Source organism: Leptidea sinapis, chromosome 42 (assembly GCF_905404315.1).
Source record: "Leptidea sinapis chromosome 42, ilLepSina1.1, whole genome shotgun sequence".
NCBI lineage: Eukaryota > Metazoa > Arthropoda > Insecta > Lepidoptera > Pieridae > Leptidea > Leptidea sinapis.
Window position 1 is genome coordinate 1,274,115 of NC_066306.1, and position 14,094 is coordinate 1,288,208.

General features: G+C 34.8%; 2 protein-coding genes across 5 annotated transcripts in view; one reads left to right on the top strand and one right to left on the bottom strand.

Moving 5' to 3' along the window:
- The first annotated feature begins 1,427 nt into the window (after nt 1-1,427).
- Nucleotides 1,428-4,056, top strand: LOC126976700 (uncharacterized). Its single transcript, XM_050825210.1, has 2 exons — nt 1,428-1,826; nt 3,614-4,056. Exons 1-2 carry the CDS (start codon nt 1,488-1,490, stop codon nt 4,028-4,030), a joined length of 756 nt encoding a protein of 251 aa, XP_050681167.1. The 5' UTR covers nt 1,428-1,487; the 3' UTR covers nt 4,031-4,056.
- Nucleotides 4,057-5,035: 979 nt separating this feature from the next.
- The window catches only part of LOC126976681 (V-type proton ATPase 116 kDa subunit a 1), a 47,259-nt gene continuing 38,200 nt past the window's right edge, over nt 5,036-14,094 (bottom strand). For all 4 annotated transcript variants that reach the window (XM_050825158.1, XM_050825157.1, XM_050825160.1 and 1 more), the window contains 5 exons: nt 13,877-13,963; nt 12,142-12,258; nt 9,967-10,093; nt 8,300-8,432; nt 5,036-6,775 (listed from right to left, as the gene is read on the bottom strand). In XM_050825158.1, the coding sequence (XP_050681115.1) occupies nt 6,676-6,775; nt 8,300-8,432; nt 9,967-10,093; nt 12,142-12,258; nt 13,877-13,963 (564 nt within the window). In that variant the 3' untranslated portion in view covers nt 5,036-6,675. The remainder of the gene's footprint in view (nt 6,776-8,299; nt 8,433-9,966; nt 10,094-12,141; nt 12,259-13,876; nt 13,964-14,094) is intronic.

Here is a 14,094-nt window from a genome sequence, read left to right on the forward strand (position 1 = left end):
ACAATTGCCCTGAGCGCTTCCGATTATCGTAAAGAACCCATTTTTCATCACAGGTAATGATTCGGTTTAAAATACCTTCATTATTGTGCCGGTTCAGTAATGTAACGCAGCAGTCGACGCGCGTTTGCCGGTTTGCTTCAGTCAATTCATGAGGTACCCACCTTTCAAACTTTTAAATCTTCCCGATTTGCTTCAAGTGAATAAAAACAGTTTTATCACTAACACCGCAGCCTGCAGCTAGCTCGGACGTGGTTTGCGATGGATCCGCTTCCACAATAGCCTTCAATACTTCATTATCAACTTGGGTCTCAGGCCGTCCACGGGGCTTGTTCTGCAGGTCGAAATTTCCATAACGAAAACGTTGGAACCAAAAACGAACTGTGTTTTCTTTTGCAACATGACCGCCATACACATCATTCACCCTTCGAGTCGCTTCCGCAGCACTAGTGCCACGGCGGAACTCGTACTCGTAAATAATGCGATACTTTAAGTTTTCCATTTTGTAAAATGAGTGACGCAAACAGAAAAAAACAGAAGAAAAAAACAAATGAATGACGGTCATCGAAGCACAAATACATGAGTAAATAGCTGTACAAATTTGAATTTGGAATTCCTTACCAAAGAGGAGACCATCGTGATTAAAGTGGCCAGTACGAAATACGCCAATTTCATATGTAAGGACCTAATATTTATTTCCGTAGTTATTGTTTATTTATTTATTTACAATTATATAAACTTGTAAACTAAGAATTTTACCCAAAGCGTTGTAAACGCGAGTCCCAGAAATTCAAATAAAATAAAATAAATAGATTTTAAATCAAAGGTAAAAAAACAATGATTAAATAAATAAATGTCAAGTTATAAGAAAATCAAATTATGTCCATAGCGCCAATACCAAATAAAAAATACCTAAGTCCAAAGTTTTTAGTCAAGTAATAAAATAAAACGTTAATAACATTAATGAATAATTCAAGTACTTACCATCTAACATCATATGCATGTTAACTATAAACTTTAGATCATTTAAACTATGAAAGTTGTGAAAACGTCGAAAAAAATAGACTTTAGAACTAACCTCTATTTTAAGCATTTCACACACACTAACACAAAGTGATGCAAAACACGAGAGTCGTAGTAGATAAACTAATATTCCTGGCATTTTTTTATCGGTTGTCTAACAGTAAGAGACTCTTTCTAGACGTATATATCAAGTTATTAACAATCGTTTCAAATTGTCAGCACGCTTGACGGGCGACGTGGTATAACGGATACTTACCTATATAGATATTACATACATTAGCTGTGTCGCTGTCGATACTGTGCCTTTTTGTGCTCATCAAGGGCATGCGTCATAGCGCAGTATACAGAACACGTGATGACGTGAGGCATGTCATTAGCGCATGCGCCATGACAGTCGAAAGCGAAGCGCGCGCTGTGATACCCGTTATCTGTGTCGATTTCTGTGCCACAAAGCGTTCAACAACAAGATGTCGGATACAGAGAAATATACAACATTAAAGTTTATTGAAGATTACAAAAGCTTTCCACAGCTTTGGGATCAAAAGAATAAACTTTACACAATTAAAGCAACGAGGCACGAATGTTTGCAGGCTCTGGCTAGTACATATAATATGGATATCGATGGAGTTAAAAAAAAGATTAAAAGTCTTCGCTCATATTTTTCCAAAGAGCATCAAAAAGTTATCAAGAAAAAAAGCGGCGCTGGATCCGATGAGATATATGTTTCACCCTGGTTTGCTTATAAACATCTCTTATTCACTGCTGACTCAGTGGCGCCAAGGGAATCTAGCTTTGAGGATGAAAAGGTATTTAAAAACACAATATATTTTGTCAAATCAATTTATTTCATTTTCCACACATTAAATGATATAAGTTATAAGTATTGGCTTTGAAACGGTATAGATGACTGTAACTTTGTTTGTTACGCTTTTACGCCGGAGCTACTCAACCGATTTTGATGAAATTTGGTACAGCGATAGACTAGAGCTTGGGAAAAGACATACTTAAGTCATTTTTACCCGGAAAAATCCATGGTTCCCGCGGGATTTGTGATGAGCTATAGCTATACCAATAGTATGTTTAGTATCCCATAACAATCTTCCTCGAAATAAGATTCATATAATATGTTCGGAACGGGAACCGGAACTGGATTAGGACATGAGATAATATCAAATTCCAGACTTGCTTATAATTTTTAAAAATCCTTTATCTACGCGGAAGAAGCAGCGTTCATAATTTTCTCTCGTATTTGGTTCGATGTATTGGTGACCTACAGAAAATCTTTGTGCCCTGTAACGACTGTCATCTGCCGTTATTGTTCTTCATTACTCGGTAATAATTTCTCCAGAGCTTACATCCTTATTATCAAAACAAACTGGAGGGAAATAATCACGTGTAGAATCTACCTGCATTAGTAGAATATTGTGTTTGTAATCACAACTCAAAACAATATCAATTACAGTAGGTACTGTCGACATTTAATTCAATGAGCTTACAAAATATTCTATCGCTACATATATTATAAAACAAAGTCCTCCGCTACGTCTGTCTGTTCGCGATAAACTCAAAAACTACTACATCGATTTTCATGCTGTTTTTTACCAGAGTAGTCCTCGAGGAAGGTTTTTAATTTTTTGTTGTAAGTATCTAAAAAAAAAATAAGCCATCTGGGAGGTTTTAACGAAAATGCTATCTCTACCCTCTGAGTTAAAACAAACAATGTTTGGTTGAATTGTCTTGAAATCATATATTGGTGAACAGAAAAGTCCGCAATGGCATATGCGTATTTCTTAAGGATGACATGCTATATCCATTTTAATACTTTAAAAAATTGGCACTAATAAAGTGGTATACAAATATCGTATTAGCTTTTAGGTAATACTAATAGCATATCATTGAATTCAATAATAATCGCATATCATTGCTATTATAATAAAATGATTCAGAAATATGTAAAAGGAAAATTTTCGAAACGAAGCGGAACTCGAGCTCGCGAACCTCCAGTGAGTTCCGAGTCCCGCATCGTTAAAAAAAATTGTTTTCAGTTTTATTTGTGTATTAATCCCAGAAGTGAGGGTTATCACTTTAGAACATAACAAATTGTTTATAAATATGTTGTGTATGTGTGTTTGACAAATAAACCCTTCTGAAGTTCAAACTTAATAATTAAATGAATTAGCTATGGTCTAATTTGGAGCACTTGGCGACCACTACTTTTATGTGGATAGTACGTGGATGCATCGTCAGCAACTAATACGTAAGACACAGACATCGTTCTACGCAATCGCTCAATATATGGTTAATTGTATTCGTTTTTCAATTTTCTTTGTTCGAATTAGATTAAAATACATTACCATCTTAAAAAAGGCCACGACAACCTCAAACATAATAATTAAAAAAAATTGCATCAATGATTGCGGACAATACCACGCTATGAGTGCCTTTGTAGGAAATTCGCCCACTGTATTTTCTGGTCTTTGAATGACAAAATAAGTTCCGTCGCTTGTCAAAATCATTCGCAATCACTTTCCATTGCTGCTCGTTTGCTGGTAACTGTAAAAACAAAACAAAAAACATTTATGTTGCGTTTCAGGAAGCGCAAACAGAAATATTCAATAGAGAAAGCTCAGCGACTTCGCAGTCTCCGTGTGTGTCTGAAGATGAGCATGGATATATCCTTACACCAATAAGGAACAAGAGAAATATTAAAAGTACAACGAATGACAATACAGAGGAGGAAGCTCACAAAATTATGAAGAAACCTAATGAAGAATTAACTCAAAAAGATGAATTCACTATTTATGGAGAATTGATAGCTCATAAAATCCGAAACCTTAACACACTAAATCGGCTATTAGCTCAACAGCGCATTAATAATATACTCTTTGATCTGGAAATGCAACAAATGACTACTTCAGCCACAGCGCAGAATGTTAATGCGATATTCAGTGATACCAAGATGCATAATGACTCACCGGCTAAGACAGAAATATTAGATATTTCTGAATAGATTTTAGTTAAAAAATATTATTGTTGTGCTGCTGTTATGTAATTATGTAATAAATAAAACTCTTACTTACTTTAATATAATCTTTTAGAACATTAATTATGGCTACATTCGGTGGACTGTATTCATTCCATTGGACTAACAGATGTATTAGATAGTTAGTGATCTCCTCTCCATCCAGCCTAGTGAGCAGGCGGTCCGAGGTTCGAGTCTCCTTCCGAGACGCTCCGCACTGATGAGCTACATTTTCGGCCTCCAAGGCCCCGCCCTGCTTCCCTGTAAAAGCCTTTAGAGCTATCAGCACAGAGGAGGTTTTTAATCGGTAGGGGTAAGTGATAAATGAAAATGATAAATTATGTCAAACAGTGGCCATGGAATAGAATTATGGAGTAAAATATATAATAAACAGACCACTGGACTGAATGGACCTGAAAATTTATTTGACTTTTATGTAACGTCATTTTGGGTAAATTTGAATTATTGCGGTTTAACTTTGAACAATGTTGTGAATGAAAAGTTGTGTTAAACGTAGAAGGGATCGCCGTAGCTACGATATTTAAACAGCAAAAGGTTGCCATGTATAAAATTAATAAATGATTTTAAAACTTTGTTCAAAGATAAACCGCAATTCAAATTAACCTAAACCACGCTAATTAATCTATCCATATGTACGGTAACAGTAATGCCATTTTCAAACTCTATAAGTTCTTTATTAATGCCCAAACATGCGTTAATATTACTGTTAATATAAAACTTTCGACGCCATATCTCTATAACACATTTTTTACATTTTTGCTTCCATACAAGGCTAGATAATTAAAGGCATTTTCTCAAAATTGATTTCTTAAGAATTCTTTTTGATGTTATTTCTAATATACTAGATACTCCTACTACTACCGCTTCGGAAACATATATAATGAGACAAGTTATTATTTATTCATCTTAAACGTACACCTTACGTCTGTATGAAAGAAAGTCCGTCTAATAAAGGTGTAAATAAAACAACAATGATCTACAAATAACCATATATTTCATCTGATTCTTATCTACACAGCGGGAACAAGGAACATTCACTGAATCTCTACTGGAACATCGTCTAACTGCATCAAGAGAGCTCGGTTATTTCAAATCAGATTAAGTACATTTCAACTTATAAAAATGTTATACAAAACAAATACAAATTAACTCTTTACATACTAGCCGCGCCTGTCTGAACCTGTCTTCACAACATCATTTTATTTTACTTTGTAACTTGAGTTTAGTCATTCAATTCAAATCAAGGTATTTTTCTATAATATAAGATGGCATTATAATAGCCTAGACACATGGTCGGATTTGGTGCGGCCGTACCATCGCACTATCCGGTGGGTGCCTCGCACCAATTGGTCCGGCGTCGTACTTCATACGGTCTGGGTGATAATATTAATTATAATAATAATGTTTATTTCAGACACATATCCATATTGCATAATTTTACAAAGTCACAATTACAATCAGTCAAAATTATTAAGAATTACAATTATTTATGAATATAATTTGAAATTATAATAAGAATAAGATATTAATTTGAAATTGATTTAAAAAAATAAATAAACATTCGATATCTACAGCTATTTATGGTTGTTATTCTGATGCATATCTAACCAATATTAAAAAATGGGATTGTTCAAGTACTCAGACAAAGTAGAAATCATTTTATTGCTAGAGGAGCGCATACGCGACCAAAAGGATTCTATCCGTAATCTAATAATTTTGTGAGATGGACAATGCGTCATACCATCAAATATGGTCCACTACCAGACCACGTCAGATGGTAAGGCCGTAACCAAATCCGATCATGTGTTTAGGCTATAATGAACAACATCACTGATAAATATTCCTTTCTCAAATTTATTAAAGTAGTTGTTAGTACAAAACCTTGAAAATATATCATACATCGTTGTCCTGAATATTATTCACACACTGTCTCCTGTAATGGCGGAAAACTTATTAAAGTAAAACAAATTATCAAGAATAAATCTACAAAATCTTCGAAATTTCAAAACTTAGAAAACTTAATAAATATTTAAATAAAATAAATTATACATCATATAAGTCTATAGAAAGATACAAGCTTTGACAAGATTCTTTAATATACAATATGTAGAACTGCTACGCTTTGTAAGATTACATTAACATCTACTACAATATTGATTATATTCTCTATAATTATTTAAGATTATCGACAGAAATATATTTATTTGTATCTAATTTCTAACGGCAACATTACAATACTTCTTAAACAGTAGAAAGCAGAATCGAGTAATTCATAAAGGAGTTTCAAACATCTAAATAGAAGAGGAATCTATATGTTATAATTCATAAATATTTTATAACCGACATCCGAACAAGTGATGAACTATCATGAAAAGTAATTTCCAAGATTTAGACTTGATTTTTTTGTTGATTTACCAGATTTACAGTTTTGGCAACACTTCATATCAAACATACAGCCGCCATGATGCTCTACAAAACAAATAACAGTAATGTGATGACCATATAACAATTATTGTGAATAAACATGTATCTATTTATACGAAGTTATAGTTCGAGCATAAGCTACTCAAAAGCGAAGTGTGTAAATGACAGACAGACAGATATGCACAAGTTTACTCGTCGGTCTGCGAGGCTGTGTCGAGGATGACCTCGAACGAGAACGGTTGGAACAGGTAACCTTCGCCGGCATAGAACTTGCTCTGGAACTCGACCCTGTTACAATATTTAACTTTAGTATCACATCTTATACCTGACCTAAGAGGGCTGGAAGGTATTTGTCAGTTACAACTCGGGCGAATCAACATGACACCTGGCTTAAATGTCGTTTATGCAAGTACAGTGTGCAAAAAAGTTTTTGTTTCCATTTAACTATCTAAACGTCTTATGCATATGCATAATATTAAAATACATAGATTTATCGGTTATATGTAGTAACTTGTAATTGTGATTTGATTTATATGGAAATAAAATATAAAATAAAATTCAAAAGTAATATTTTTACTATCACGCTGAATCGTAACTTTCGTCAATTTCGACTATTCCAGATACTATATCGAATAGCTATTTCAAGAAAAATCGTCCAAACGTAACAATGACAATTTTTTTTAAAAGTACTATTACACGCGTTGTAATCCTTTAAAAAGTATTTTATTTAAACAAAAACTTGTCATTATATCTAATAACAATAACATATAACACGAATAACTTAGTGTGTTAAAAATTAAACCGTTAAAATAAACTGTTACCCAGAAAATAATATTAACCATGTTAATATTAAATGCTAAAAAAGGAGTAAATTTCGCTTCAAATTTAATTATAATTATTTAAGTTAAGTGTGATCTGTGATCAGTGACATCTATTAAAAACCGATATCTCCTAGTAATATACTCGATAGAATGAGTGTTCGATTTGGAAATACTAAATATTTTATGAAAGTGACACTAGACACTTTAGTGATAAAATAGTACTTTATCTTCATTCTCCAAAGCCCAAATCAACGCACGCACAAATACACATATACATAATTTACATGTATACGATAGTTTATAACACGTTGTAGCTACATAGAGACTTGTCCAAAGATATTAGGTCCCAGGTATCGCTCGATAAACACGAAAAAACACCTAATAGACTGTAGTTACTAACATGTTGTGCTAATGTTAAAATAACAAATGGTGATATATAAGCGCATGCCTCGTGCATCCAATGCGTTCGGTGAAAGAACAACAGCTTACATAATGCCTAGACTGATTAATAAACTGCCACGTGACTTGACCGAGGCGTTGATTGAGACAAATTTAAAGAAGAATTTAAAAAAAAACTGTTTAAGACTGACCACCGATCAACTTATCATGCTACAATACTAACAATTATTTGTAACAGTTACTTTTACTTCTATATGTAAAATTTTAAGAAATCTGTATAGCTAAGTATGAATTCTAATGATTGTGAACTATTTTTTCCTTTGTTAATTTAACTCTGTTGGTGTAGACTAATTCAGCAATAATACAAACCTCAGTGGTTTTAATTGCTTTGAAACCTCCATGTAAATTTGTTTTTTAATAATAAATAAATTTAAAAAAACATCGCTGCAGTTATTTTCACTGCCAACAGTGTTATAATAGTTAACGTTTAAAGTTAATAATTTTAACGACAAACGGATCTCTTAGATTCGTAAAGTATACTTTACGAGAAGAGATGAGTAGTAGTAGCAGTATATATAAAGTGAGCATTTACCAGTGCAGACGCAACGTGTGCAGGAACGCGGAGAGTCCCTCCATGAGCACCAGGATGGACACGGAGATGGCTGCCCAGCCCGCGAACACCACGTACAGGAAGATGCCGCCCTGGTAGCCCCCGGACATCAGACCTGGTGGGAACAGCAGTCCAATTATGATACACCTTGTTGTATTGACAATTGACTGTATCCTATATCCTTATGCTATTCCTCGCTCGGCCAAAACCAAAAGCATATTAGTAATAATAATTCAAAAAAAATAATTATTTAGCGTTTCTTCGAGCCGTTTTCCCATATTGCGAGTTAAAAAATGTATTATCAAAATTGACTAATGATCAACAGATTTTCGAAAAGTTTATCATGTGCCTACTTGTAAGCAAGTCCATATTTGGACCTAGAAACAAATCAATATACATCGTTCTAATTATTAAAACATTATATATATTCTGTCGCCAGTCGCCATCCTAACTGAGCACTGTATTGTCGTCGCAATCATTTAATACGGAAAATTATATTACAATATATATCTCAATTGCATTTCGTTTACCAACCACATAGATAGGCAAATTCATAAAATATCAGAAACAAGTATAAACTCGTTAAGCCTACTTTTCGTTTGAGTCGATTCAGTCAGTTTTGTTGCATTAAGTATAAACCCCACAAAGATATACAATAAAAGGATTTGCAAATTTTAAAGACATAATAAGAATATTCGTATAGTAAAAATAATTGAAATAAATTACTTTACTGATACAAATTTAATTGTATTACATTTTGGCTGTTAAAGTTCCGCTAAATATCTTACGCCTGTTCAATTCAGGCTTAAGATATTTTGCTCAACCTTCAATTTAAATAAAAGTAAAGAAAAAGATACACGTCTCTTGAAAGGCTCGGTGGAGCAAAGACTATAAGCCAAAGACATTAATTTCCACTCGTTCCTGTCGCTCCATTTCTTATTCCTGCCTGCCTCGATTTCGTTTCCAATTCATTCCTGTACTTACCTATACCATCGCCTGTTCGATACCAATGTGTTTTCATGCTGAGTATTGAATTCATATATGTACGTTTATTCGACTATCTAACGGTAAAGAAATACATCGTGCGGAAATTCATAACTAATAATATGTGTGAATTTGACAACTGGCACTGGGCCAGTGTCATCCACTAAAACTGTATGCTCAAACGCCTTTTTCACGCAAAATAGGCGCGCAGTAGGCGAAAAATAGTCGGGTGAGTAGTTTTATTTTTGGTTTCTCACATCTGTGAGTATATATATATTCCAAATTTATTTGTGCTAAGTTGGTTAACGGCCGTTCCCAATATACTATCTACAGACAGAGGTAAATTACTACCTTCTACTGTCAGTAATTAGCTGTCAATAATCTGCAGCTGTCCCAATATACCCGATAAGTCATTCCTATCGCCTTATATTGGGACGCGTGAATTGCAATTTCCATACATACTTCTATCGCTGGTAAGCTATTCGTCCTCCCATTGACAGACAGCGTGTACGGTGATAAGGTGAGTTACCGTCGATAAGTTTATTGGGGCAGAAAAGTCAACAATAGTTACGATTTTTATCTCAAGTAGGCCACAACCGGAGATAGACTGAATATTGGGAACATTGGGGCCAAGAGTTTTGTCACAGTTTAAGAACGACACCCACCTTTCCTCAGCAGCATGTTCCAGGCGACCTCAGCGAGCTGCGCGTGCGCCAGTGACAGTGCCCACAGCCGCAGGTAGGAGGCCGTGTGGGACACACTGCCCAGCACGTACTCGATCGTGTGGATGGCCTGCGACAACACGAGCGTTACTGATGATGACACCTCACACGTATTTTGTGTTGAATACCAGTGAGAGGCTCCTTAGCACAGGATGCCGGCTAGATTATGGGTATGACACAGTAATTGGTCATTACTGTGTTTGAAGGGCACCGTAGCTGGTGAAATTACTGGGCAAATAAAAAAAATCCTTATTGGTTTTACCAAATTCTCCATAATAAACAGTGGCAAGAACCTCCTTTTAAGCATTTAAAGAATGCTTATGCCAGGAGGCTTCGCTCTTTCTTAGCCTTAAAATAGCATGCTTAGAGAACATAATAATATTATGAAAAGCGCGCGCATGTGTGTCTGTGTGTGTGATAGCGTATGTGTCGTAAGAGCAACTCAGTAAGTAAGCTAATCACTGAGTAAAGTCAATAGTAACATAACATGCGAATTTCACGACCATAAAGTAACACTAATCTTACGATTAACTGTCCCGTAACTAACTTGCCGCATCTTCCGCCAATTAGCACGGTTACTTGACAGTTGCATTATACATATTATGTGCCTACTATTATTATCAGTTGTTGTATTATGCATCTTTCAACGAATTTCAGAGGTGGCATAAAAATAAATTATTAGATATGGATTTATTCGATTTAATTGATCATCAATTGGACGAGTTAGATTATTCTTCCATGGAACAAATACCATGTATGCGTATATTTAAATTCGAAGATATCACCATATTTCTATTTAATAATACCAAAATATCTCTCTATATCCTCTCGTGTAAAGTATGCATGATATTCACACATTTACATGTTTAGTGGTTACTTACCACTAAATAACAAAAACTGTATTATATTATTTCCAGATGCTTTCTAGTTTCAAAGGTAAACAAACATCTGGAGCTAAACCGAGAAATGAACGCTCAACATTCAACAAAATCATAAATGACAATCTGCAATGACGTTTGACAAGTGATATTTGACGTAAAATTGAAAGAATATGACGTATGATAGATTCATTACTCACTTAACCAAACAGTAGTTACTCAAGACATAATTTTCGCTTGTGAAATTGGCAAAAGATACTCATAACATGTAGCTTCCAATTAACGTTAATTGAGAAGTTACTAATCACTGCTTTACTTGGACATGGTGAACGAGGCCCTTAACATCGTATGTCTCAAGTTGACTAGCGTAAAAGCAATGCCACTCACAATTTTGGGTTTTTCAAGGTTCCTGAGCGACACTGTATTGTAATGGACAGGGCGTACCAATTGCCATCAGCTGAATGTCCTGCTCGTCTCGTCCCTTATTGTCATTATAAAACATAACGAACAACCGCCAAAGAACAGTAATAAACGAAAGAGATACTCCAGACACGAGCTCCACACAAATACTAGCTGTTAAAAATGTAACACTAATGTACTGTTTTAAGATCTTTTGTGAGGAGAAAACAAATAGATATATTATTATTATTGTTATGATAATGCCTTCTCTGGGCACATTGTCAATTTAACCAAAGCACCACGTCTGAATGTGATGCTGCAGAGTGGATGGACAAGGATGAAACAAAACAATGAACATAATCATAATCTACTATTAATCTTAATAGTGATTTTCATTATTATAACACTAGAAATAAGGGATTGCTTGTAACTAATTCTAGTAGGTTTCATAAGATACACAATAGCTTTAACGGTAAATGTATACACTTTTATAATAAAGTCCCAGCCACTGTTCAGGCATTATCTATAAATATATTTAAATGTTTTATAAAAAAAATTGCTCTGTCGTAATTCCTATTACTCCACAGCTGAAAATCTGAAGTGATCGGACAGCCTGGGATTAGATTATGATTATTTTATAGCGATAGAAATGACTGTACAATATTGTACATTTTTATTGAAAAGAGCGAAAAAAAAAAGAATGCTGGCGGAGTTTCTTGCGCCGCTTCTTCTCTCTCAGAGCGCCATTTGTTTCCGAAGCGGTAGTAGTATCTTGTATATTAGAAATGACATCAAAAAGAATTCTAAAGGAATCAAGTTTGAGATAATAAATGCCTTTTACCTGATGTATGAACACCTCTGTGATCTCCTCGTCCTGGTGACCACCTGCGGGCACCACCGCTCCTCCAGCAGTGCCGTTCTCCGCCGCGCCTTCCAACGGCTGCTGGTGACCTTGAGCCTACAGAATCGATTAGTTATTAATATTACATTTCACATGGCAATATACATGGTCAGCTATTTGAGGTTATTTTTAAATTTAACAATAGAAATATCAATATTTATTTTACCATACGGTAAGCAAGTTATCAATTTACCAGCAGCATGCTATGATGGCCATTATTGTAGAAACAATTTCCCATACTGATCTCAAACTTACTGAATATCAGTTTTTGACACTTTGGAAGTGAAGTATTGATATTTTTGGGGTCTGCATTAGAAATTAGCATTCTTAATTAATGGTTGAGGGATGGAGGAGGGGGAAGGGGGAGGTATTTAAAGCCCCTCTTCAACCGTCAAAGTGCGGAAAGTAGTTATATCTTAATTGAACTTTTATTAATTTGACGTTATCATTATGTAAGTTACTTTAGAAAAGGGCGTGCAAGGTATTTGTGGATTGCCTTTGAACAATGATCATAATATTATATATAACAAGTTTTGAGACTAGTTCGGGTCTGTGAGTCTCCGGCGCTGCGGAAAGGGCATTTGGACGTTATTCCAGAAAAACGTTCCAAACCACAATCATGTCGAAATTGAGTTAAGAACACAAAACTGGTCACGTGATTCATATTAACGGACTGACCAAAAAAAAATGGCGGCCCTACTGTCACACTTTAAATGACGTCATGGCTTAGTAGCCCAGCCCACATGTATGGAATACACTAATACTTATTAAACTTTAAACACGAATTAAAATTTGATTTTTGTGACTTGGAACGTTTTTCACTTGGAACTACGTCCAATTGAAAGGGGGGGAAAACCTCCATAAAATAAAACCCTTACTAACTCCAAATTCGTGATGCGAATTTTTAGTGCTACCCTAGTATTGTTAATAGAGTGACATCTGAACTAAACATCATCTAGCTGTTAGTATAATAGTTATTTATGCAACTGTTGTGTAATAAGGGGTATTAAAACACGAATGTGGGTGATAATAGTATCACATGAGTGTTTTAATACCTAATTATCCACAGTTGCATACAAGACTAATATGAATATAGTATATTCATATTATAATATGAATCCTCTAAAAGATTCTGAAACAGGTTACTGCTAACAATAAAACAGCCAGCCCTAGTAGTAACCTAATATCATCCCTTACTGACTATATGCAAATAAACTAAGTATTAATGAAATAATTATTAATTTTAGTAGCAATTTACATTTTGTATAGTGCAATTATTAAAATTCACTTGAATATTATGTTATTTTGCAGTGTTTAGAATATCCGGCGGTGTGCTGTCAAAACTTGAATCGCTCATTTTTTCAAGAAAAATGGCGGAGACCTACTTTTTTTTACAGCGCGCCATGTTCTGGTAGTGTGGAACACGCGTAAACGAAAATGTTCTTTTTTTGAAATTCGTACAGATAGCACGCATCGAGCAATAAGAACGTGGCTGTTTGTTGAAACTTTTTATGCATGAAGGGATCGAAAAAAAAAACCAAGGAGTGTTGTTATGAAATTCAGTACAACATTACAACACTCATTTGGATGATGTTATGGTTAAACTGTTTCAGAATCTTTAATAGAGGATTTAAAGCATGGGTGTAGATAAAAGTTATAGTAAAAGTTGACTTACGGCGCGCTTCTTCTGTTCCTTCATCACGAAGTACGGCTTACCGAACAACATGACCGGCACGCAACACAGCGCCAGCAGCACGAATAACTGAAACAATCGGAAATATTATCATTTTAAATATAACTTTTATAAAGTTACAACTTTTAAGTTAAGGGGCAGTGCTACTACCCGGTACTAATACCGTCTTTGTGCTGCAGAAAGGGCTATTCCCGCTATTT

Bases quoted from the DNA above. Each gene is read 5' to 3' on its own strand.
- LOC126976700 (XM_050825210.1), top strand. From the start codon at position 1,488: ATGTCGGATACAGAGAAATATACAACATTAAAGTTTATTGAAGATTAC. The intron at 1,827-3,613 runs GTATTTAAAAAC...GTTGCGTTTCAG, and splicing joins CTAGCTTTGAGGATGAAAAG to GAAGCGCAAACAGAAATATT.